The following is a 24004-nucleotide window of genomic DNA, read 5'->3' as shown; positions in this document are numbered from 1 at the left end:
GCACATTGCAAAAGTGACTAAATAAGCTCATTAAATCACTTGCCTTCTGAAAAATACTTTAACATGCAGAGACAAACAAGTTGTTGTTCCTCTGTATTGAGCCTTGATAAGACCCCATCTGGACTACTGTGCCCAGTTATGGGCACCAGGGTTTCTTCGTGATGGGGAGGAAGTGGAGAGGATCCAGAGACGAGCGACCAAGATGATAGCAGGTCTGTGGAATAAACCTTATGAGAATAGGTTGAAGATTTGTGGGTTGCAGAGATTGGACGATAGGCGAAGGAGATGTGATATGATTGAAACATTCAAATTACTGAAGGGTTTGTATAAGATTGATCCAGAAGATATTTTTGAAAATATGACTGGTGGTGATAGGATTAGGGGCCATGCATGGAAGCTGGGAAAGAGCGTGGTTGACAAAGGTGTTAGAGCTAGGTTTTTTACTTGGAGAGTGGTGAATGAGTGGAATAAGCTTCCAGAGTCTGTTGTGGGTGCTACGACCGTGAATGAGTTCAAGGCAAGGTATGATAGATACTGTGTCAATGTCGAATAGTTGTTCTTGACATGATGTTAGGGCCTCCCTCGATGAGTCTGTCGACTCCTTGGAGTTTCCCGGAACAATAATAATAATAATAATAAAAATTGTGCACAAGTAGCTGAAATGTTTTACTGGTTCTATAGGCTCTTCATTAAAAATGCAACTGATATTTTCAATGCTTCTGCATATTTTCATCCTCTTTGTCTTGCTATTGCTGATTTTCACACCAAATTTATTACAATAGTTATTCAATTTAGTCAGGGTATCTTGCAGCCTTGTACTGAATTTATTGAGGAGTATAACATCGTCTGTTTACAGTAAAGAGCTGAGATTAATATCTCCAATTTTGATATCAGGTTTATTACCACTTTCCTTCATAATGTGATCCATATAGATAATGAATAACAGAGAGGATAATGTACATCCTTGTCTCACACCAGATTTAACATTAAACCATCTTCCTGTACTTCCTTCAATTCTAACTGCTGACTTAGAACTCAAATAAAGACAAAGTATGCTTGATATAATGCCTCATTGACATATAACTATGGCGTATTGAATAGCTTCTCTCTTGTCACCTTGTCATATGCCTTTTCCAGATCGACAAAACTTAAATACAGATCTTTGTTATATTCCATGACTTCTCAACTATTTGTAATACAGTGAAAATCTGATCCTGACAGCCTCTATTTGGGCTGAAACCCGCTTGTTCTTCATCAAACTTCTTTTCCACAGTACTTCTTAAGTATGCTTGCATAAATCTTACCAGGAACACTCAGTAGGGAAATATCTCTGTAATTTTCACATTCAGTTTTATTTCCCTTTTTTATATATGGGTACTATGAGAGCTACTCCAATCATCTGGAATTCATCCCTCTGTCCAGGCTTTCTGAACTATACAGTGCAGCCACTGTAAGACTTTTATACCTCCATACTTGGAAATTTCTGGTTTAATATCATCTACTCCTGCTGCCTTTCCACATTTCAAGCCTTTGATAGCTTTTTCTACTTCAAGTATGGATATGTATTCCTGATTGCATGCCTCGTCAGTGTTTTTTTACCACTGTGCTGTCATCACTGCTTGTTTCATTTAGCAGTTTTTCAAAGTAATTACTCCATACTTCAAGGATATCTTTTTCTCCCATTTGCATGTCACCTTTATCATCTCTAACTCCTTTTACAGCACTCTTTCCTCCATTTTTAAGCTTCTTCAACAGCCTCCAGAATATTTTGCCACCTTCTTGATATTTATTTTCTATGTTCTTGCCAAAGTCCTCCCATGACTTTTGTTTAGCTAGTTTTACACAGTGTTTAGCTTTCTTACATTTGTCTCTGTATTGTCTAAGAGCACAAGCTGACTTATTTGCCAGGAACTTTTGATATGCCTTCTTCTTTTCCTTCACTGCCTCTTTAACTTCCTGTGTCCACCATGGTTCTGATTTTTCTAATCTTGCAGACAACCTCACCACATGCTTCTCTCGGTGAATCAATCAGGGCTTTCTTCAAGGCTTGCCACTGAATCTCCAAGGTTTGGTTCCTGTTCTCAAACTCTTCTTTCATTTTTAATTCAGTAATCTTTGTGTATTTTAGTTTACATTTCACATCTGAGAGCTGTTCAACTTTTATTCGCTTTAAAACTTTCTTACATATTATTCTTTTCAATATGAAATTCAATTTTATCCTGCTCAAGACTAAATAGTGATCACTTCCAATTTCAAATCCTCTGTACACGCTGGTGTCCTGCACCAGGGAAAAAACATCACTATCAACAATAACACAGTCAATGAAACTTTTCTTATTCCTTGCCTGTTCTCTTCATGTGAATTTGTGTACATTTTTATGTCGGGACATTGTGTTAGTAATAACCAGTCCATGTCCTGAGCAGAAATCCAACAGATATTTACCATTACTCTTAGCTTTGCTCTTTTCTTCAAATTTTTCCAAAACATTTTTGTATGTCTGACAATCATTTCCTACTCTGCTATTTAGATCCCCAGCAAGGACCAACTTTTCCTTTTTCATTGTGTCAGTTGCTTTCTCTAAAGTCTTAAAAAATTCCTCCACTTCTACTTTAGTAGAACCTTTTGTGGGAGGACCATAGGCACAAATAAGTCTTATTATCTAGTTCATCATTCTGATATTTGCCCACATCGCTCTACTTGATATTGCCTTCCATTCAAGAAGATTTGCCTCGTATTTAGTGGTGAATACTATATCTACTGCTTTTCCTTGATTGTCATTGCCTGAATATAATATTTTGTATTTATGGCTAAGAAAGATCTCACCAATTTTTGACTTTTTTGTTTCAGTCACCTGTATTATGTTGATCTAGTGCTTATCCAATTCCTCAGCTAGTTCCATTTATTTGCCATTGAGGCTTCTAGTACTGATAGTACCAATCTTGAGCTCTGGTGATGTTGAGTTGTGGTGTGTTTCAGGAAAATTATAAATATATATTAAAAAATTGTCTGTATGGGTATCATAAGCATGTCAATTCACACTTCATGCGTGCAAAACAGATGAAACTCAGAAAACAAAACAAAACAAAACAAAAAAAAAACTCATGAAAAATGAGAACATTCAGTTGGATTGCTTTACACAATAAACAATCACAACCACTAATGATTTCCAGGTGCTATTGTCTCAGCACACACCCTGCCTCACCTTCTGGATTGTTTAAAACTACTGGAATGCTAAGAATTTGTCATGCTGCGCCATCTACACATCTGTTTAAAGAGCTCAAAGGTGTCTCTATTTGTGACTGCACACCTGGGTTATTAGCCTGAATGTAAAGAATGTTCATGAATCGAAATGCCACCTCTTCATGAGCATTAGCATATTGTGTTTTATTTTAGCAATCATGCAAACAATTAGGGGCACTGTTTTAGAGGTTGAAACTGTACTAGTCTGGGTAGTTACTCTTTTCATAATGTATAGCAATATAGATATCCATGGGGGGGGGACATCCTCTGCATTAAAATATAAAGAAGCAATTTAATGTGAAAGTAAACAGCCTCTATACACTAGCTTAAATCATGAAAAAACTTCACATACAAATATTTGTTTACTCATTTAAGTAAAGGTTTAAAACAAGAATATGATTTGTCTAGTATGATTTAGTTTTCATGCCCTTGCTCAATGCACTCTTACACAACTTCCAGAATGATTTCTTGTCCCCCCCCCTTATGTCACAAGAAATTTCTTCCCATCTATCCTACAAATTCCTTTTAGAAATTTATATGTTTCTATCATACCTCCTCTTTTTTGTGTATGAACCAACATTTGTAATCCACAAACTTTTAATCTATCTTCACAGAGAGAGAGATTCCATAGACCTGCCACCATCTTGGTCATTCATCTCTGGATGAATCCTCTCCACCAATTTTTTATTTTTTATTTTATTTTTTTTTTTTTTATTTTTATTTCTCATCTCTAAGAACCTTAGCTAACCAAATCTGTGCACTGGCCAGATATGATTGTATCAGCTGGTTGTGCCACACCCATCTTCTCTTTTCTTTGATTTTGCTCCACTGTACTACTCTTTGATATCTGTTTCCATCTCATCAGTTTCATATCCATCATTATTTGTTCCATTTTACATAGTAGGTCTCTGTATGGTCTCTTATCAAATGCTCTTGCAAAGTCCAGCAATATCACATTGTAGCCATTTATTTTATCTTTGTTTAACCTACTTTTCCAGTACCTTATCAATCACCCTTGAGATACTGATTAGTATATGATTTGATACTTCTACCTTGCAGATTTCCTTACGTAATGGAAGTAGTTGACAAATGTAGCATGTGCATATCAAATGCAAATCATCTGTCTACAGGCACTCTCAGAACACCAAAGAGATGGAAATCGCATTATCATGCAGCAATCAGAATGTACATTATACTTCCTTTAAGAAACTGAAGAAGTACACCTTTAAGATTTCAAAACAGAGTTGGCATTATCTTCTTTGAAAATAATACTTAAATGAAGATAATACTGCTTGCTTTGTATCTTTTTCCAGGAGTAGCAATTGTCTTTGTAATGATGTACTATAAGAACCTTACTCCATTACAGTAATGAAGCAAACATCTATGAGAGAGTTCTATTTTAAAAGCATTGTGAACATCTATGTTGCATTGGCAATCAATGCATAGTATTCTGTAGTCAAGATGGCCTATAATGGGATATAATGTATATTCTGATTGCTGCATGATAATGCAATTTCCATCTCTTCAGTGTTCTGAGAGTGCCTGTAGACAGATGATTTGCATTTGATATGCACATGCTACATTTGTCAACTACTTCCATTACATAAGGAAATCTGCAAGGTAGAAGTATCAAATCATATACTAATCAGTATCTCAAGAGTGATTGATAAAGTACTGGAACACAGTATTCAGTGTGATGGCAAGCTTATGGGAATGTCACTCAGTTTAATTCATTTTCCCTGTATTTAAGATAACTGCAGAACAAACAGTGTTGTCTACACTGAACTGCTTAGATGCTAAGCAGTTCAGTGTTTAGATGTTTAGATGCTTAGATGTAGGTTAAACAATGCTCATTTTGAACCCTGAAGATACTTAATGTACAAACTCTGCTTATGCTTGGATATGGAATTAAAACAAGAATATAACTTCTTGTCTATTATATGAGTAATTTACTTGATAACCAAGCAGAAAAACATTTTACCACTATCTCTTATTTTGAATATTTTAAAATGGTGATACACCATTTTACTATTTGTATATGAAAAAAAAACAAAAAAACTTCTGCATTGATTTAATCCCGATATCTTCCCAAGTTCCCACAGAATAGACATTGGAAAAATTCAGCAAAATCAGTGGATTAACTGCTGATACTGATAAGACAAAATTAAAAGTTTTTGGAAAGTGGGATCTCAGAAGCATTCCCTTTAGACTAACTCTCTATGAGAGAACCTCTGACTATATTCAGAATTCCTGAAGTACAGTTCCAACAGTTACTGAATATTACCAGTTCAAAAACTTATATACAAAAACATTGAAACCTTAAAAGACCGAAAAGCCACATTCCTTTACTTCTAAAGCCATAGTACTTAAAACCGTTATTTCCCTCCATTGCGAAGAATTTATGGAGACAAAAACGCACATGATGGAGTAATTACTTTACTTCAAAGAATCTGGAGGACCCATCTTCTTCTTCTTCTGCAGCTTCTACCACTTAAGTGGGGTCACTGTTTGTAATGAATCTCCTCCACACCTTCCTGTCTTGGGCTGTCACCACATCCAAGTTCTTCATCTTCAAGTCCTCTTCTACCAGCTCCCTCCATCTCTTCTTTGGCCGCCCACGCTTCTGCCTTCCTTGCACATCCATCTACATGACCCTTCTTCCCACATATTCGTCCTCCCTCCTCATCACATGACCAAACCATCTCAACCTTGCCTCCTGTATTTTTGCTCCTAAGTTCGTAACTTTCACTGTTCCCCTGACATAGTCATTTCTCAGACGATCCTTTCTGGTCACACCACATATCCACCTAAGCATTCTCATCTCTGCTACTTCCATCCTGCTGATGTTATTTTTCTTCAGGGCCACAGTTTCTATAGAATATGTCATAGCTGGCCTCACTACTGTCCTATAAATTTTGCCTTTCAGATTGATCGGCACCCTCTTATCGCATAACACTCCAGCCATCTCCCTCCAGTTCCTCCAACCCGCTTGTATCCTGCATCCCACTTCCTTCTCAGCTCCTCCATCTTCTTCCACTGTTGAACCTAAGTATCTAAAGTCTCTCACCTTCCTAACGACATTTCCTTCCAGTTCCAGATCTGTCTCCTGGCTGCCACTGCCCACTGCGCAACACATATACTCTGTCTTACGTCTGCTCAGTCTCATACCTCTCTCTTCCAGTACTTTTCTCCATCTTTCCAGTTTAGTTCCCGCTTCTTCTCTTGAATCTACACACAGCAAGATGTCATCTGCATACAACATTGTCCAAGGCACATCTTCTCTCACCTCCTCTGTTACCACCTCCATCACAATATTAAACAGAAACGGACTTAATGCTGACCCTTGATGCAAGCCAACTGTTACTTGAAAACTTTCTGTCTGTCCCAAACAGGTCCGAACACTTGTCTTCACATTTCTGTACATTTCCCGCACCAACCTGACATATTTCTCTGGCACCTTCTTCTCCCTCAGACACCTCTAGACTTCTTGCCTTGGCACTCTATCGTATGCTTTCTCCAGATCAATAAATACCAGATGTAGCTCCCTTTGTTTCTCTCGATATTTTTCCATCATCTGTCGTAACCCAAAGATAGCATCTGTTGTTCATCTACCAGGCATGAATCCAAATCGTTCCTTTGCAATCTCCACCTCCTTCCTCAATCTACCATCAAGAACCCTTTCTAGGATCTTCATTGTGTGGGACATCAACTTTATTCCTCTAATTTTTACAGTCTTGTGCATCTGCTTTACCCTTGTAGATGGGAACAAGAGTACTCTCCCTCCATTCCTCGGGTATATTTTCCTGTTGGCAAACTTTCATGAACAGGTCCCACAGCAGGTCAATTCCCTCCTCTTCCCCCAGTGCCTTCCATGCCTCCACTAGAATTCTGTCGGGCCCCACCGATTTTCCATTCCTCATCCTCTTCATGGCCTCCGTCACTTCTATTCTACTGATGTTCTGCACCATCCCCTCAGAAGGCTGCCCATCTCCTCTGTGAGTCCTTGCATTTTCCTCATTCAAAAGTCCCTCAAAGTATATTTTCCATCTGTTTCTTATGTCCACATCCCTCCATAATACTCCTCCTTCAGCATCTTTGATCTGCCTCACATGTAAGATGTCTTTTGCTGCTTTATTTCTACATTTCGCTAGTTGGTAAATTTTTCTCTGTCCTTCCTTTGTTTCTAATTGATCATACAGATCTTGATATGCCATGGCCTTCGCCTGTGCCACAACTCTCTTGGCTTCTTGCTTTCTCTCTTTGTACACCTCTCTGTCCTCTTCCACTCTGGAGGACCCATCTGCAACCTATATAGTATACAGAACATGATGGCAGAACCCTAACACAAGAAAACAATATAAGAGGACTGTAGAGATGTGTTTAATGTAGTTCCACTATAAAACATTTTATTTTTTTATAAATTTTATTTTATATGTGTTATTTGTATATTACGATACTTATTATATCTATAAGAAATTTATTTTATTTTGGTAATTTATTATCATCATTATTATTATTATTATTATGAGCAATTCCAAGGAGTCCTTAGACTCATCGAGGGAGGCCCTAAACATCATATCAAGAACAACTATTTGGCATTCGCACAGTATCTATCATACTTTGCTTTGAACTGATTTACAGTCATGGCATCCACAACAAACTCTGGCAGCTTATTCCACTCATTCACTATTCTCCAAGCAAAAAACCTAGTTCTAACACTCTTGCTCAGTTTCCATGGGTGGTCCGTAGTTCTCCCATCACCAGACCTGTTCTGAAAAATTTCCTCTGAATTAATCTTGTAAAAACCCTTCAGTAATTTGAATGTCTCAATCATATCACCCCTTTTCCACCTATCAACCAATTTCTGTAATGCACAGATCTTCAACCTGTTCTCATAAGGTTTATTCCATAGACCAACTATCATCTTGCTCACCTGCCTCTGGTTCCTCTCTACCTCCTCCCCATCAAGAAAAAACCCAGGGGCCCAGTAGTCAAGAGGGGTCTTATTAAGGCACGATAAAGAAGAACAATAACTTGCTTATCTCTGCTCGTCAAAGTATTCTTCGGTAACCAAGTGATCTGATGAGCTGATTTAGCCACTTTTGCTATGTGCCCCCTAAACTTCAACTCCCTATCCACAAACATCCATATCTCTGGCTTCGTCAACCTTCTGAAGTACAGTCCCACCAATGTGATATACTGCTGCTAATTTTTTTCACCCCAAAATGCATAACCTTACACTTTGCTACATTAAACTGACATCCATTCTCATTAGCCCAGACTGCCAATCTATCCAAATCATCCTGCAAAATTTTGACATCATGTGCATTCACTATTGCCCTACCTAACTTTGCTTCATCAGCAAATAAATGAACAGTGCTTCTCAGATCCTTTCCTATATCATTAATGAAAAAATTAAATAGCAGTGGTCCAAGAACAGAACCCTGTGGCACACCACTAGTAACAGGCCTTCTTTTAGACTCCACTCCTGAATAAACTACTCTCTGATATCTCTTCATCAACTACCCTTCTATCCATCTCACCAACCCTATATCCATCCCCACGTGCTGCAGTTTACTGATTAGAATTCCATGTGGTATCTGGTCAAAGGCCTGAGCAAAGTTCAGCAGTATCATTGTAAATCCATTACCCTTATCCAGTTCAGCCATCACTGTATTATAAAATGCGAGCAAGTTACTGAGGCATCTACCCTTCCCAAAACCATGCTGTCCCCCATATAGTATCCCATTTTCATCTATCCATTCCTGTATTTTTCTCTTGACTAATATCTCCAAAACCTTGACAACGATTCCCGATATGCTGATCGGTCAGTAATTTGCAACAGTAGTCTTGGAACCTCCTTTATGCAATTGAAGTATTTTTCCCCTCTTTCCACCCCCTCATATAATTTTTATTTATTTTTATTTTTTTTAACAGAGGTCAGGCTAGGGTAAATGATTAACAAAGCATTTAGATTTAAATGTATTTAAAAGTAGACATTACTTTTGTGTACTGTCATGTAGTTTGTATCCTGTGCATATGTATGTTTTCCTGATGGTGACTTCCTTACAGAAGTTGAAACGTCGAGTGTAATTTTTATAATTCATAAGGGTGACATATTGCACTGGATTTAGTTTGCTGAAAGATAACTTTTTCATATTTGAGTTGATAATATTAGGTTAACTTATTGTAGTTTTTGTTTTAAACGGATGTGTGATTGACTGAGTTATTTAGTTTCTAAGTAAACCTTGTATTTTTTTTTCAAATGCGAGATTGTCAGCATGTCACCAATGCAGAAAAATCATGTTATTGGGTAATGATTTGAATTTGTGGAATTTTGTGCAGTGTGTGTGTGTAAATTGTATTCACTGAGATAATTAAAGGATATGTGGAAGGAAATTGAAACTGGAGAGAAAGTTGTATTAAACGTTTCAAAAATGAGTGCTTATTAGGCAATGAGAATGCAGCAAATGGTAGTAGTGTGCCACGGCATAAAGCACTGCAAGATAAGGATATATGTGAAGGGTGCAGGGGAAAAACAACTTCAGTCCACGATATTGACTTCCGAAAAAAATATAATTAAATTTTCCTTGTTGTCAAAATGCAAGTAAACATAGCATAACAAAATAAAAAAATAACAGACATGGTACATTCATGTATATTAAGCATAATTAATTTAAATAGTACTTAAAAATTAAAAAAACAAATGGCAAATAGGTTGAATTTACAAAAATTGGACTGAAGTTGTTTTTCCCCTGTACCCTTCATATATTAGTAGTGCATGGGAGATAGTTAAAGGAATTTATTTTAAGTTAATTCTTTGGTATACATATAATTTTATCATTTACATAAAAAATTACAATTACAATAATAGTCAAGGTGTTTCTGGCAGCGTTCATTGGTGTTGTGTTGCGTGACGGCATGCTCAGTGCGAAGTTCACATGTTGTGTGTTCAGAACCAAGGCTGCAGTGAAGGAGCATGATGCAACATGGGCAAGTGCTGCCAGTATGCCTCGGATTCATTACGTGTTTGATTTTGAATTAATTTTTGGTTGTTTCACGTTCGGAAACCTTTTACTGTTGCCAAATTTTTCACGACCCCGACATTCGGTTACGATCCACAGTTTAAGAAGTTCTGATCTAGAGGAAGCAGTATTAAATTGTATACCTAAGGTAAGTAAGGATGGTTAATTAGGTAGGAGTTAGATGAATGAGTAATATCATTAAGCATGAGCTGCAGAAGAAGAAAATGCTGTGGAGGGTATACTATTATTATTAAGAGAGACCTCCAGGGAGTCAGACTCATCGAGGGAGGCCACATACTACACACACCAGCTATCATACTTATTCTTGAATTCATTCACACTGCTTGCACTCACAACATCCAATGGCAATCCATTTCAATCATGCACCACACTCTGAGAGAAAACTCAAGCCCTCAATCCCCTTCTTAGCGGCCTTCATTCTCAGCGTCCAAGGATGCCCTTTCATCCTTTCCCCACCCTCCATAAATTGAAAAATTCCATCAATTGAAATACTGTATGACTCTTTCAGAAGTTTGTAAGTCTCAATCATCTTTCCTCTTCCTCCTGCAAACAGGAGGAAGAGGGGAGATATGATTGTCAGTCTACAAATTTTCAATCTGTCTTCATAATCAGTATTCCACAATCCTGATATAATTTTTAACACTCTCCTTTGTACTCTCTCCAGTATATCAGAATCACAACGGAAACCAGGAGACCAGACCTGTGTACAATAGTTCAAGTGAAGTTTTATCAAGGCCTTGTAAAGAAGCAAAATAACATCCTTATCTTTATATGTGAACGTTTGTTTCAGCATTGCAATTATCTTTTGAGTTGTATTTGCAATCTTTGCCACATGACCCCTGAACTTCAACTTCCTATCTATTAACACTCCAAGATTCCTAGCCTCATCAGTTTCTTCTAGCCTAATCCCACCAACATAATACGACATTTTATATTTAATCATGTCAAAATCAATGATTTTACATTTATTGACAATGAACTGACATCCATTTTCCCAAGATCACAATTCCAGTCTATTCAAATCATTCTGTAAGTACTGCATATCAATAGTATTCTTAATTACCCTACCTATCTTTGCATCATCAGCAAATAGCTGTATGTCGCTTGTCAAATCCTTCCCAATATCATTAATGTACAGATTGAATAACAGTAGACCAAGCACTGATCCTTGTGGGGTACACGATTTGTTACCTTAAATCTTGCAGACTCGCTTTCCCCATATACCACTTTTTGATATCTGTCAGTCAGTCATCCTCTTATCCATGCTAATATTCTATAACCCAAACCCATTTTCTCCAATTTATGCAACAGTCTACCATGCTGTATTCTGTCAAAAGCCTTAGCAAGATCCAAATGTATCATGGTGTATCCATTCCCCTTGTCTAGTTCAAGGGTAACATTGTTATAGAATGTGAGCAAGTTGCTTGCTCACATTCTAATACAGCTAGTGTAGTCTAATACAGCTGTGGGATTAGACCTTCCCTTAGTAAACCCATGTTCATTGCAAAGTAGAGATTCACTGTCAATCCATTTCTGAATGAGAGCCCTAACCAATTTTTCCAAAATCTTCACCACCACCACTCCTCAGACCAATGAATCCAACTGGTCAATAGTCGGATACATTGGTCTTTGCATCACCCTTGTGCAATCGAATTACCATACATATCTTCCATTCCTGCAGAATCTTCCTGTTCTGAGACTTATATTAAACAGACTGGTCAAAGGAATCGCCAGTTCAGCTGAACACTCTTTTAGCACGTGCTGATATCCCATCAGTCCCTATTGCTGATTTCTTATTCAATTTGTGCAACAGCTCTAATATCTCATCCTCATACACCTGCATTTCTTCATCTAGTGAAGAGATAACAGGGAGCTCAATGTTGCATACACCAGGTTGATAGCTTTTAACAAAATGGGCACTCATTAACTGAACAACCTGTTCTGCATCTGTAACCCTCATGCAATCTGGATTTAAAAGAGTTATTCTTTCATATTCATTCTTTCTTTTACTTGCAGCATAATATAAATATGATATAAGTATAAACATAAATATAAATACCAGCATGGCAAGGAAGGCAAAATCAGATTATGAGAAGAATCTAGTCAAGGGTGGCAATTAAGAGGAAGAATGACTATGGAAAATTAACCTTAATGAGTGATGATGGGCATGAGATGACAGAAGCAGATAAAATAGTTGAATTACTGAGTAACCACTTTGCAAGGGTATATCATAGTAGTGAAGTTACTACTTTTACATATGTGAGAGACACTAATGTAGAAATAGAGTTGGATGAATTGGAGGTTCTTAGGAAACTGCAGAATCTCAAAGTAAATACAGCTGTGGGATTAGATGGGATATCAACTTGGGTTTTGTAAGAATGTGCAAGAGAAATGGCAATGCCTCTGACTATGCTCTTTAAGTCTCAGCTCTGGTAGAGTTCCAAGGGAGTGGAAAGAAGGCAAAATAATTCCTTTGCATAAGGGAAGTTCTAAGACTAGAGTAGCAAATTAAAGACGAATCAGTATCTCAGGCAAGGTGGTAAAAGTACTGGAAAAATTTGTAAAAAATAAAATTCAAGAATGGTTGGATAAGAATATAATACTGTATGGGGCAACATGGCTTTGTGAAGGATCACTCATGCCTTAGCAATTTACTATCTTTTTATAATACAGTAACAGCAGAATTAGATAAAGGAAATGGCTACACAATGATTCTGCTGGATTTTGCAAATCCAGCGTTTTGCATTCTGTTACGCAAATGTCACACATTCTGGAACTCTGTTTCGCAAATTAGAACAAAGAGGTATAGATATGACACTGATTAAATGGATAAGAGGGTGGTTGCTGGATAGATATCAAAAGTGGCAGAATCAAGCCAAAAAACAGGTGACTAGGTTTGCTGCAAGGTTCAGTGCCAGGACCATTGCTGTTTAATTTATACATAAATGATATAGGAAAAAACCTGAAAGGAAATATTCAGTTGTTTGCTGATTATACAAAATTAGTAGAGTAACAGTTAATCTAGGTGATGTGGAGAGCTTACAAGATGATTTAAATAGGCTGTCACTAAGGGCAAAAGATAATGGGTTCAGTTTAATGTGGAAAAATTTCAAGTTATGCATTTTGGGATAAACAGATTACAAGTTGTGTATCACATTGATGGCACTGTACTCCAGGAAATAGATGAAGCTAGAGATTTATGGGTGGTGGTAGACAGAGAGTTAATGTTTAGAGGACATATTGCTAAGGTTGCTATAGCCCATAAGATTACTTGGCTATTGAAGAACACATTAAGAAGTACAGATAACTAAATTGTTATTCCTCTTTAGAGGCCTTGATATGCTCACATCTGGATTACTATGCTCAAATCTTGTCTTCTGGGTTTCTTGTGGATGAGGAAGCAGTAGAGAGTATCCAGAGGCGATTGACCAAGATGGTGAGTGGTGTGTTTGGAATGTTCCCTATGAGGATAGATTGAAGGTGTGGATTGCAGAAGTTGGTTAATAGGAGAAAAAGAGGGGGATACGATAGAAGCATTTAAGTTGCTTAAAGGGTTTTATAGGATAGATGTAGGGGAAATGTTTCAGTACTCGCCTAGAGGGACCAAAACAAGAGATCATTCCTGGAAGCTGAATAAAGGTGTGGTTAGCAGGGGTGTGAGGGCTAGATTTTTTGCTTGGAGAGTTGAAAATGAGTGGAATGGGTTGCCAAAGTGAGTTCGGAGTGCTTTTGTCTGTTAATGGGTTCAAGGAGAGGCATGATAGATTGTGTAGATAGTTTGGGTCTACTGTGATTAGTCTTTGGACTCAATGGAGGAGTACCATACAATAATAATAATTATAAGTAATGTAATTACTCCAACATGTGTTTTTGTCTCCATAAATTCTTTACAATGAATGCTGATTACTATGTAACTTTAAGGAAAGAACTGCTATATGTTGTTTTATATGTAAGTTGAATGAACCTCCCATAATGAGTCTGTCGACTCCATGGAGAGTGTAATAATAATCTTCACTGCTCAGTTGTACATAATAAATACTATGTACTACTGAAGAAAAGCAATTATATAGTAAACCTGTGCAATGTTTTTTGGTCCAGCCCATACTAAGTTAAAAAAGAATCAAAGAAGCATGAAGGCTTTGGGATTACAGTGTTAAAATTCTGCTATTTAAGTAATACAGCTTCAAAAATCCATAAAATGTTGCAGACATTCTCTGGTACTACCTAAGTTTTCATCTTCCCCTATTTGGAGTAAATGTTTATAAAGATCAAAAAGGTGAGACTGTTCCTGAATACTACAACATTCCATGCTTAACTCTATGATTGCTACAACATTCTAGCATTGACATTCTTTCCATTAATAAAAGAAAAACTTGGAGTAAAGAATCTTTAACTTCTTTCACCACAAACTTCCATAGTTGAGTACTGACAGCAATAGTTTATTTTTCTGAGGTTACCCTAACAGGAGGTATCTTTCTTGTGACCTTCCAATAAATGCCATCAAATGGAGATACTTTAACACCAGAGATCAAATATGTGACATCTGTTACTGACTGGAAATAGTAGAAAATGCATTCAACAGCCATGAGTATTTAGAACAGATTATGTAATATGGGCATTTCATTACTTACAACAGAATAGCTTTCCCTCACCCCCAGTCAACAATGAAAAAAGAATTTTAATTTTTATAATTAATGAATTAAAATACCACTGATAGAAAGTTAGGAAAGTTGAAAGCTAGCAGTATGAAATACAATACAAATGCTTTACAATATCGTACTGTGGAAATTTTATTGCCAGTCAAACAAGTTTTGTATTTAGAAAGAAACATTCTAGGAGATACCAAATTTTTGACTAGGTGGTGTAGACCACCTACATTATGCAATATTCACCATGGGGAGATAAAATTCTGCCTATTTTTACTATGAGAGGTATTTTAAATGGTTCCATCCTCTTAATTTACTGCGGTATTAAGATCAACTGCAGGGATGACTTCTGCCTTTTGTTGTCATCACTAGATATTTTGAAGGCCCTCTGAGTGTTTTGATAATGCCTCATTTTTTTGGACAGGATGATGATGATAGCATTTAGATATATTCCAGTGTTAAGTTTTTTTCTGTAGACTTCAAATGAAAGATTGCCTTGATTTGCAACTGAAATTAGAACATCTAGGAAATGGAAGTAATCTGTTTTTTTTTTTTAAACTTCTAATATGAAATGGATTTTATGGTTTAAGTTCTTAAAGAATTCTATAACTTTGTGGAGAGTTTCTTCAGATGCTGACCAAATTACGAAATTCTGGAAACCCTGCTCTAGAGACTAACATTCCTAGCAGGAATGTCTCTACATTCCTAACAGGCCATTTGGAGATCTCCTCCCACATATCTTGCTTTGACTGTTAAGCAACATGCTACATTAATTTAATCTCTATTTATTGGTGTGTATGACAGAAAGAGAGATCGATGCAGCTCTCACAACATCATACCTTGCTCAGCACCAAGTGATTCAGGAGTTCTTGAGGCAAACTAGCCCACTCCTTCAGAGCAAGAATAAGGCCATGTTTGTTTTTTGGAGGGGGATTTTCAAGCAGCAGTGTGTCTCCCTATTGTATCCCAAATGTGTTCTATGAGAGTGAGATCCAGGTAGTCTGCTGGCCACTTGATTCAATTAATATCCTCTTCTTCAGAAGTATTTACACTGCTTATGTACGATGTGGTGTGGCATTCTCATCCATAAAAATGAATTCACCTACAGCACCACGGAACAATCGAACATGACATTGAAGAACAATGTTGTTCACCATTCATAGTCTCTTTTTCCAGCACTTATAGCTCAGTGCATCCATTAAGCATAATGCCTCCCCAACACCATGACCTTAGCACCACCATATCTATCCCTTTGAAGAACATTCTTGCGATGGTAAGCAGAACCACTTTCACACCAGATCAAGTGTCATATAGAATTGGAGGAAAGATTAAAATGACACTCATCTGTACAGATTTACGTTAGTCCAATTTTTATGCATACACCACCACTGAAAATGTGCTCTATGATGAGCTGTGATGAAGTGAAGCAGACTATAGGCCTTCGGATGTATACGCTATTTGTCATAAATGTCCTGCCAGAGTTTGTCGAGATATCTGTATACCTATGCTTGAATGGAGATTACTTGCAAGCTGACCTGACATAGTTGGTTGATTACGTTTTGCTGTTGAAACCAAAAATCTGTCTTCACACTCCATGGCAACCTTTTAGCAAACATCTGAAACACATTCCATTAGTTTGAAATACTACCCAGAGCCTGGACACAATGCTATTTGAGATTCCATGTGTTGAGACTAGAGTGCTGTGAAGAATTCATATTGGAGGTTTAATGGAATATTATCAGCACTGAGAAAGGATTAAAACTAATTTTAATACTTCCAATATTTTGTCTCAGTCACAGAGACATCTTCAGGGATTACAAAAAACTTTTTGTAACAACACACACAAATAAAATACAACAGTGAGTGAAACTAAAGTCCTATCTAGGTGGTGCATCTACATTCTAGGCCACATGTGCATGTGGCCTAGAATGTATTCACAAACTCTCCCCCCCCACCCCTCTCAGCAATATGGCATTATTAAAACTCTAACCATTAGAGTCCACAATTGTTGTTTCAGTGAAACTGCCCTTTCAACCGAACTCAAACACATACACAACACCTTCCTTTCCAATGGCTACAACGATTACAGAATTAAAAAAAATTATCAAGTCCTTCCCCATTCCCTGGCCATCACTCTTCAGAAGGACTTCAGAAATGCCATCACCATACATACCTTACATCAGGGTTTCTCAAACTGTGTTCCGCGGAAGGTGAATAGGCGTTCCATGAGAAGTTCTGGAATTTGTCATTTTAGTTTTCTAAACATTTTTCATGAATAAATATTTTATAGTAGAAATATTCTGAGGAGAATAATATTCGTGAATATGTCGAAAAGCTCAGACCCAGACCACCTAATAACATCTGTGTATCGTTAATTTTCACACATCGAAACCTTTCAACATTTGGGAAAGGGAATACCGCTGTTTATGACGGGTCATAAAAATTGCCTGTAAGCGGATTATAACAATAGGTGGAGTGTTCTCAAAACTAAAGGAAATGACATCTGTGTAGCAATGTCAGTGACCAAGCGGCATATTTTTAAACATGGAAATATCCATGAATTATTGTTAATTTTCACACATCGAAATCTTTCAACAATCAGGAAAGAGAATACCACCATTTATGACCGATCATAAAAATTCCCTGTAAGCCAATTACAACAATGGACAGCATGTTCTCAAAACTGAACGAAATAACATCTGTGTTGCAAATGTCAGTGACCAATCAGCAAGGAAGTATAAAGAAAATTTTTCCACTGAAATTGAAGATCAAAGTAGTCTGTATCCTCAAATCTATTAATACTGAATACTTTCTTTGCAAGTTCGTATTGCAGTGTGTAAGTGCTTGTTCTGAAACTGGAGTGCCATGATTTTTTTAAAAGTAATAGGAATACAGATTTAAATTCAAATATGAATAAGAGACAAGGCACTTTGTTTAATTTTGTTATTAAGAAATATCTTATTGAAGGTGTTTTTGACTGAACAGATAGTGAGTCATCCACTTCAACCCTACAAAGATCTCCAAGATGTACAAAAGGAGGGGAAAACTACCAGCACACAGGAGAAAAAGTCTGCATTCGCTTGTAAGCACTTATAATAATATTATAAATATATATGGTGATCAGAATGGGATGTGTCAATGAAAATCAGCACAAATTAATTTAATGATGGTTTAATTCATGTTTAATTAATTATTAATTAATAATTAATTATCAATTATTAATTATTAATAAAAAATCAGCTAAACTATCAATTCATTATTAATTAATATATTACAAAATAACCAAAGTGTTCTGTGAAAATTTCAGGATTTGTGACGTGTTCCGTCAGAAAAAGTCCGAGAAACCCTGCCTTACATCCATGGCACATCAGAAAAAATAGCCAGATCATTAAAAAAGTACAACCTCCATACAGCTTTTAAGTCCCAACATAAACTTGCTACCCTTATCTGTTCCACCAAAGATCAGCTCCCTCCTCTCTCTCAGTGCCTGGAGTATATACTTTGTTCCTGTAAACTGGCTTATTTCGGACAGACAGGCAGATCAGCAACTATCTGATTTAGAAGAACATAAGTCTACATCTGCAATCACGATTATGGTCAATCTGGCCTTGCAGACCATGTTTTGGATACAACCCACAGGATCTCCTGAAAAAAAAACCACCATGCTCCACCATAGTAAATTCAAAAAGAAAGACTGTACTTTGAATCTGCATCTGCAGTCAGGAATCAACCTAATTTAAACAAATATGGTTGCATAAAACTTCCCAAAATTTGGGAAACATTAATTATCAGAGATCCCTCTTTACATCCTAGGCCACCTGCAAATGCCCATAGAGGGCACACCACCTAGATAGGACTTTACACTCACTGTTGTATTTTATTTGTGTGTGTTGTTACAAAACGTTTTTTGTAATCCCTGAAGATGTCTCGTGACTGAGACGAAATATTGAAAGCATTAAAATTAGTTTTAATTCCTTTCCCAGTGCTGATAATATTCCATTAAGCCTCCAACATGTACTTCAGTTCAAAATCTGGTAATATCAGTAATTTTGTGGCATGTCAATCTTTCCAATAATTCTTCCCCATGTGAAATCATCTAGATGATGTCTTTGAGACATTACAAGTTTGCAACTTTATTCCTTCACAAAAAGTTTCCTTCAAACACAATTTGCTTAGTGCAGCTTTTGCCTTTTATTTTGTTGAGTGCCACCAGGTGACTCTGCATACAATTCAAAAATTGAAATGTGTACCTGCTTTCTACTCAAATTCATCAGTTATACAAATTGCTGCAGGCTGATATCTGAAATTGTGGTTGTAATCTTCAGAAATAGTTTATCCTCAGGTTTTGAACACTAGTGTATAATCAACAAACTTGTAAGAAAATTATGCTAAATGTAGAACTTTTTCTTTTTAAATTATCAATTTACTTACCAGTTTGTTGATTAGGGGTATCTGGTCTTCTAAATCAGTTATTCGATGACCTGTCGTATTTAAGGCTTTATCATTCTCAGAGTAAGTCTCGTCATAGCGATTTGCTGCTTGATTCAAAAGGCGTTCTGTTCGTTTACGATGTTCTTCTGATTCATAAAGAATTGCTGCAGTCTCTTGAACCCTTCTCTCTGCAGCTTGGGACCTTTTCTGTGCATCTCTGGTTATATTAAGAGCTCCTACAATAAAGAATATAAAAGGAATGTGAAGAAAAATTACTCAGAGATCAGAAATAACATGTAATTTCATACACATGTTAAAGTTATCAAACAAACAAACAAATAAACTGGACAAAGTTAAAAATATGAAGAGGAAGTGTGATTAACAAAGTACAGGCAAAAGTAATATTTCATTTAATTAATTACAGTGCAATATTATATGGGATCCTTCATATATGCAAAATTGAGAAATAATTTGTCTTCAATGTGAAAGAAAAAGCTGAACAATTTTTGGCAATGGAGCAGACTCTTTTTTTTTTAATAACTAGGTTTAAACTGTTGATTTTAATAATGTTTAAAATGATGGATATTAATTAACATACCTGTGTCTTGAAGGTAGGAATGGTGAAAACTTGACTAAAGATTTTGATTGGATTTGAGATGGTATGCAATTTAAAGTGGTGGATAGAAGATAAGTGACAAGTGTAAAAAATATATGAAAGTAGACAAGAATTTTAAAACCAATGACGAAAAAGTTAAAAAAGAAAAGATGAATTTGTGAACTTTGGAATTCAAAAGAACTGAGAATAAAAAAATGTATTATATACACATTAAGCTTGCAATAAACATGATTGGTGTGTATATAATAATACCCCCATGTACCCAACACTTTATACTGCATACCATCTCCATTCCAATCAAAGTTATTAGTCAAGTTTTCAACATCCTTACCTTCAAGACACAGATATGTTAATTAACATCCTTCATTTTAAAAACTATTAACTTCAAAGTTTAAGCCTAGTCATTTAAAAACGGGAAAAATACAGGTAACCCTTGTATAACATGGTACTTATACAACGCAGTTTCGATTTAACACGGTCCACAAATTGTAGTATCCCTTGTGGAATGTGGTACTTATATAACGTGGTTTTGATATAAGAAAGTCTACAAACTGTAGTAACCTTTATCTTTTCATATATTTTTCAATGAGCGACTTAAAAATCAAATTTTATCTTTGTTAAATTTGAGTCTGCCCATATCGTGCATGTAGTTATAAGTAGCGAATTTATATTAGGGGAAATACCCTTTAGCACACATGTACGTCAATTGGTTACCGTATAAAGTGCTTATTGTTGAAAATTGTCTTCATTTTTCAAAAGTGCGTTAATCTCAAGCTGAGCACTTTATTTTTTGGCGAGTTACATACAATATGTAATGCTTTTTTTTTATTAAAATTTTATTTTTATAGTAATGGCCACTTGGAGCACTTTTGTGATATGGTTGAAAACAAATTAGTGAATTAATTGATGGGGAAATAGATTTAAATGAGGAGGAACTGGTACAACTAATAGATGACGGCGAACCAAAGAAGCGGAAAGTTCTGCCAAAGATTCTTTATTGTGATGAACCCATTAAAGAATTCAGTTTAAAGATATTAGCAGAAGGATTGAACTTGGCAAAAAAAGTTATTTTATGGATAATGATCTCTAATGGAGCGCTCCGGAAAATTCACGAAACAATTGGATATTTGTTTAGCTCCGTATTATGAACTTAATAAAAAATTGCAGCATAGTGGTAAGCAAGGGCTTATTACTGACTTCTTGATAACTAAATCAGCTTAAGTATGCAATGAGAATTATACAAATGATGTCCAAGAGATTTCAAGTGATGACGACATCCGGCCACTCGTAAATAAAGAACATCTTACGAAATGTTAGTTTTGAAGAGAGTGATGACAATTAAAATATACACTTTATTTTATATTGTCTAAAACATTTATGCATTATATGTAATGAAGTTTACATATAATTTATATTTTTTTATAATTTTATATTATGTATTTGTTTCATAGTTTATATGTTTTCTTAACTTACATGAATTACTTGAATTAAATAAAAATACATTTTTGTTGGATATGTCATTGTTTATATAATCTTAAAAAACAAACGATTTCAGAAACTAACCCTACTTTCTCTACGTGATCTGAGGCTCACATAACACGATTTATATACCGCGGCATTTCTATGGAACCTAACATCCGCGTTATAGGAGGGTTACCTGTAGCTTAGCTTTTTCTTTCACATTGTAAACATTTTAGGAGCATTATGATTTTCAGTAATATAAAGTATTAATTTGCCTTCTTTATATATTATAAGTATAAAAAGCTGCCTACTCTTTGTTTAATTAAGCTGCCTATACTTTGTCTAATTCAGGCTGGTCAAATGAGTAGAGAATTTCTTTCTGGCACAGTAACAGTTAAAGTGTAATTAACCAAAACAATAAACTTGACAGGAGTTGAATCTGTGCATGATTCATATTCACTATTTAAGTGAAAATTTGTATATCTTCTTCCTGAAGAGGATATACAATCTTCTTTATATGGTATTTTTCAATTGAAGGTGAACTAGCAGATCTCATACAGAAGTAGGAGGGTTTTTCCTTCCAGAAACTCGGGTTTTCCATCCCATGTACAAGCAAATTGGTCATGAGAACACCAGCAATTTACGATGGCCAAAAAATACTGTTGTTAGTGGTGGGCATTGATGGTAGTAATGTCACTGCATTGTAATCAGAGAATTAAGTAGTAGGGGGAGACAGAAAGATGTATGTAGTGGAGTACAGTAGAGTAGAGTACCCTCCCACAATGAGTCTTTGGATTCCTTGGAGCAATCCAAGGACTTGAGTTATTATTACTATTATTAATAATAATAGTAATAATAATGAGAACTCTGGCATACTTCTGTGTTGAAATAGCCACTCTTGGGATATATGAGTGCAGGAATGATTGTGAAGAAATGGGTGTAGTTTCCCAGGTTCTGAATCTGAATGGCAGGTAATGATATTACGTAATGGTAACTGTAATATCATGAAGGACATGTTGAAATGCATGTATACAAATGCACAGAGTATATCAGAAATAAAGGAAAGGAGTTAGCAATGGTTGGCTCAACTTGGCCAAAAATTATTGGCAAAAGCAAGACCTGGTTGTCAGAGAATGATGTAGTTACAGGGATAGAATATAATGGATGTTGTATTTTCAGAGAAGAGAGAAGAAACAGGAGGAGGGGTATTATTAATGATAGCTGAAGATCTTCAACCAACAAAAATAGAAGTTAAGGAAGATTGTAGTTCTGATGGAAATGGTACATTTGAGGCTGTCTGTGTGAGATAGAGGCAACAAAATATACTGTTGGCTGCTATACCCACCAAGGGTCCAGAAGATGTGGATGACATGCATCAGCAGATTAACACAATGCGTGCAGGAAGAGCAATTATTATAGGACACTTCAACTATGGTGATATATATTGAAAGGAAAAAATGGCAAAATGCAAATGAAATTTATACAGTTACTAAGGGATAATTATCCGAAGCAGCACATGATGGAAGGGACCAGGAGTTTGAAAGTGTTAGATCTGGTAACAGCATCAGAAGATCTATCTACAGTAGTGATTGGACCTCTGATTAGGGAAAGTGACCATGCAGTCTTCTCCTGGGAGGTTGATCACCATGTGGAAATTTCAGTCAAGAAAGGGTTTATGTGGAACTACAAAGCTGGTGATTATAACAAACTTGGGAGGCAATTAGAAGCAGTGCCATGGCATAAGAAACTAGATGGATTGAATGTCATTAGTGCATGGGAAGTGGTCAAGAATTGTTTGAGCAAGGCACTATCAGAGTGCATAATACTCAGGGTCAGGAAGATAAACCGAGTAGGGATTAAGTGGAAGACTAACAATATAAAGTAGGAGCTGGAAAAAAAAAAGCATTCTCATTATTATTACTATTATTATTAATGGTAATAATAATTCAAGTGCTTGGATTGCTCCAAGGAATCCAAAGACTCATCATGGGAGAGTACTCTACTCTACTCTACTGTACTCCACTACCTATCTCCAATTACAATGCAGTGACACTACTACCATCAATGGAATCAATGCCCATCATCAACAACAGTATTTTTTTGGCTGTAAATTACTCTGGATTTAGAGAAAGATGTTGAAAGTTTATTTTTCACTTGGTTAGACTATAATAAATTTAGTTTAATCCTTTATCCAAGTGTGAGCAAACAAAGTTTGTGCCTGAAAATATCTTCAGGACTGAGGTAAGGTAGTACAACACCGGGTGACTCACAGCAAAGGTGGATCAAGCTCTCAACTCCTTGTCAGAGTAATTTAATAATAAGGTGGCACACCTTTTGGCAACTCCTATAGGTAAGGATGACTTCCTATTGCTTCTGCCTTAGTATCTCCACTCTGGGCCTGGTTCCCACTGACGAGACCTCAATAAAGGTTGAAACCGGTATGGGTAGTGCTCCCCCCCCTTAATGCATAGCAGTATACATGTCTGCAAGGAGATGTGCTGTGCATTATGGGAGATACTGAGACAAGGAGTTGAGAGCTTGAACCACCTTTGCTGCGAGTTTCC

The 24004-nt window shown here is 36.3% G+C and overlaps 1 protein-coding gene across 1 annotated transcript in view; it reads right to left on the bottom strand.

Moving 5' to 3' along the window:
• LanB1 (laminin subunit beta-1) overlaps positions 1-24004 on the bottom strand; it is a 754433-nt gene that overhangs the window by 149545 nt on the left and 580884 nt on the right. Inside the window, exon 26 of the mRNA XM_090400882.1 lies at positions 19364-19599. Within this exon, the coding sequence (XP_090257008.1) occupies positions 19364-19599 (236 nt within the window). The remainder of the gene's footprint in view (positions 1-19363; positions 19600-24004) is intronic.

Source organism: Typopeltis vanoorti, chromosome 11, assembly GCF_054136105.1.
Source record: "Typopeltis vanoorti isolate ZY-2024b chromosome 11, IOZ_Tvanoo_1.0, whole genome shotgun sequence".
NCBI lineage: Eukaryota > Metazoa > Arthropoda > Arachnida > Uropygi > Thelyphonidae > Typopeltis > Typopeltis vanoorti.
This window is presented reverse-complemented; position numbering and strand designations above follow the sequence as displayed.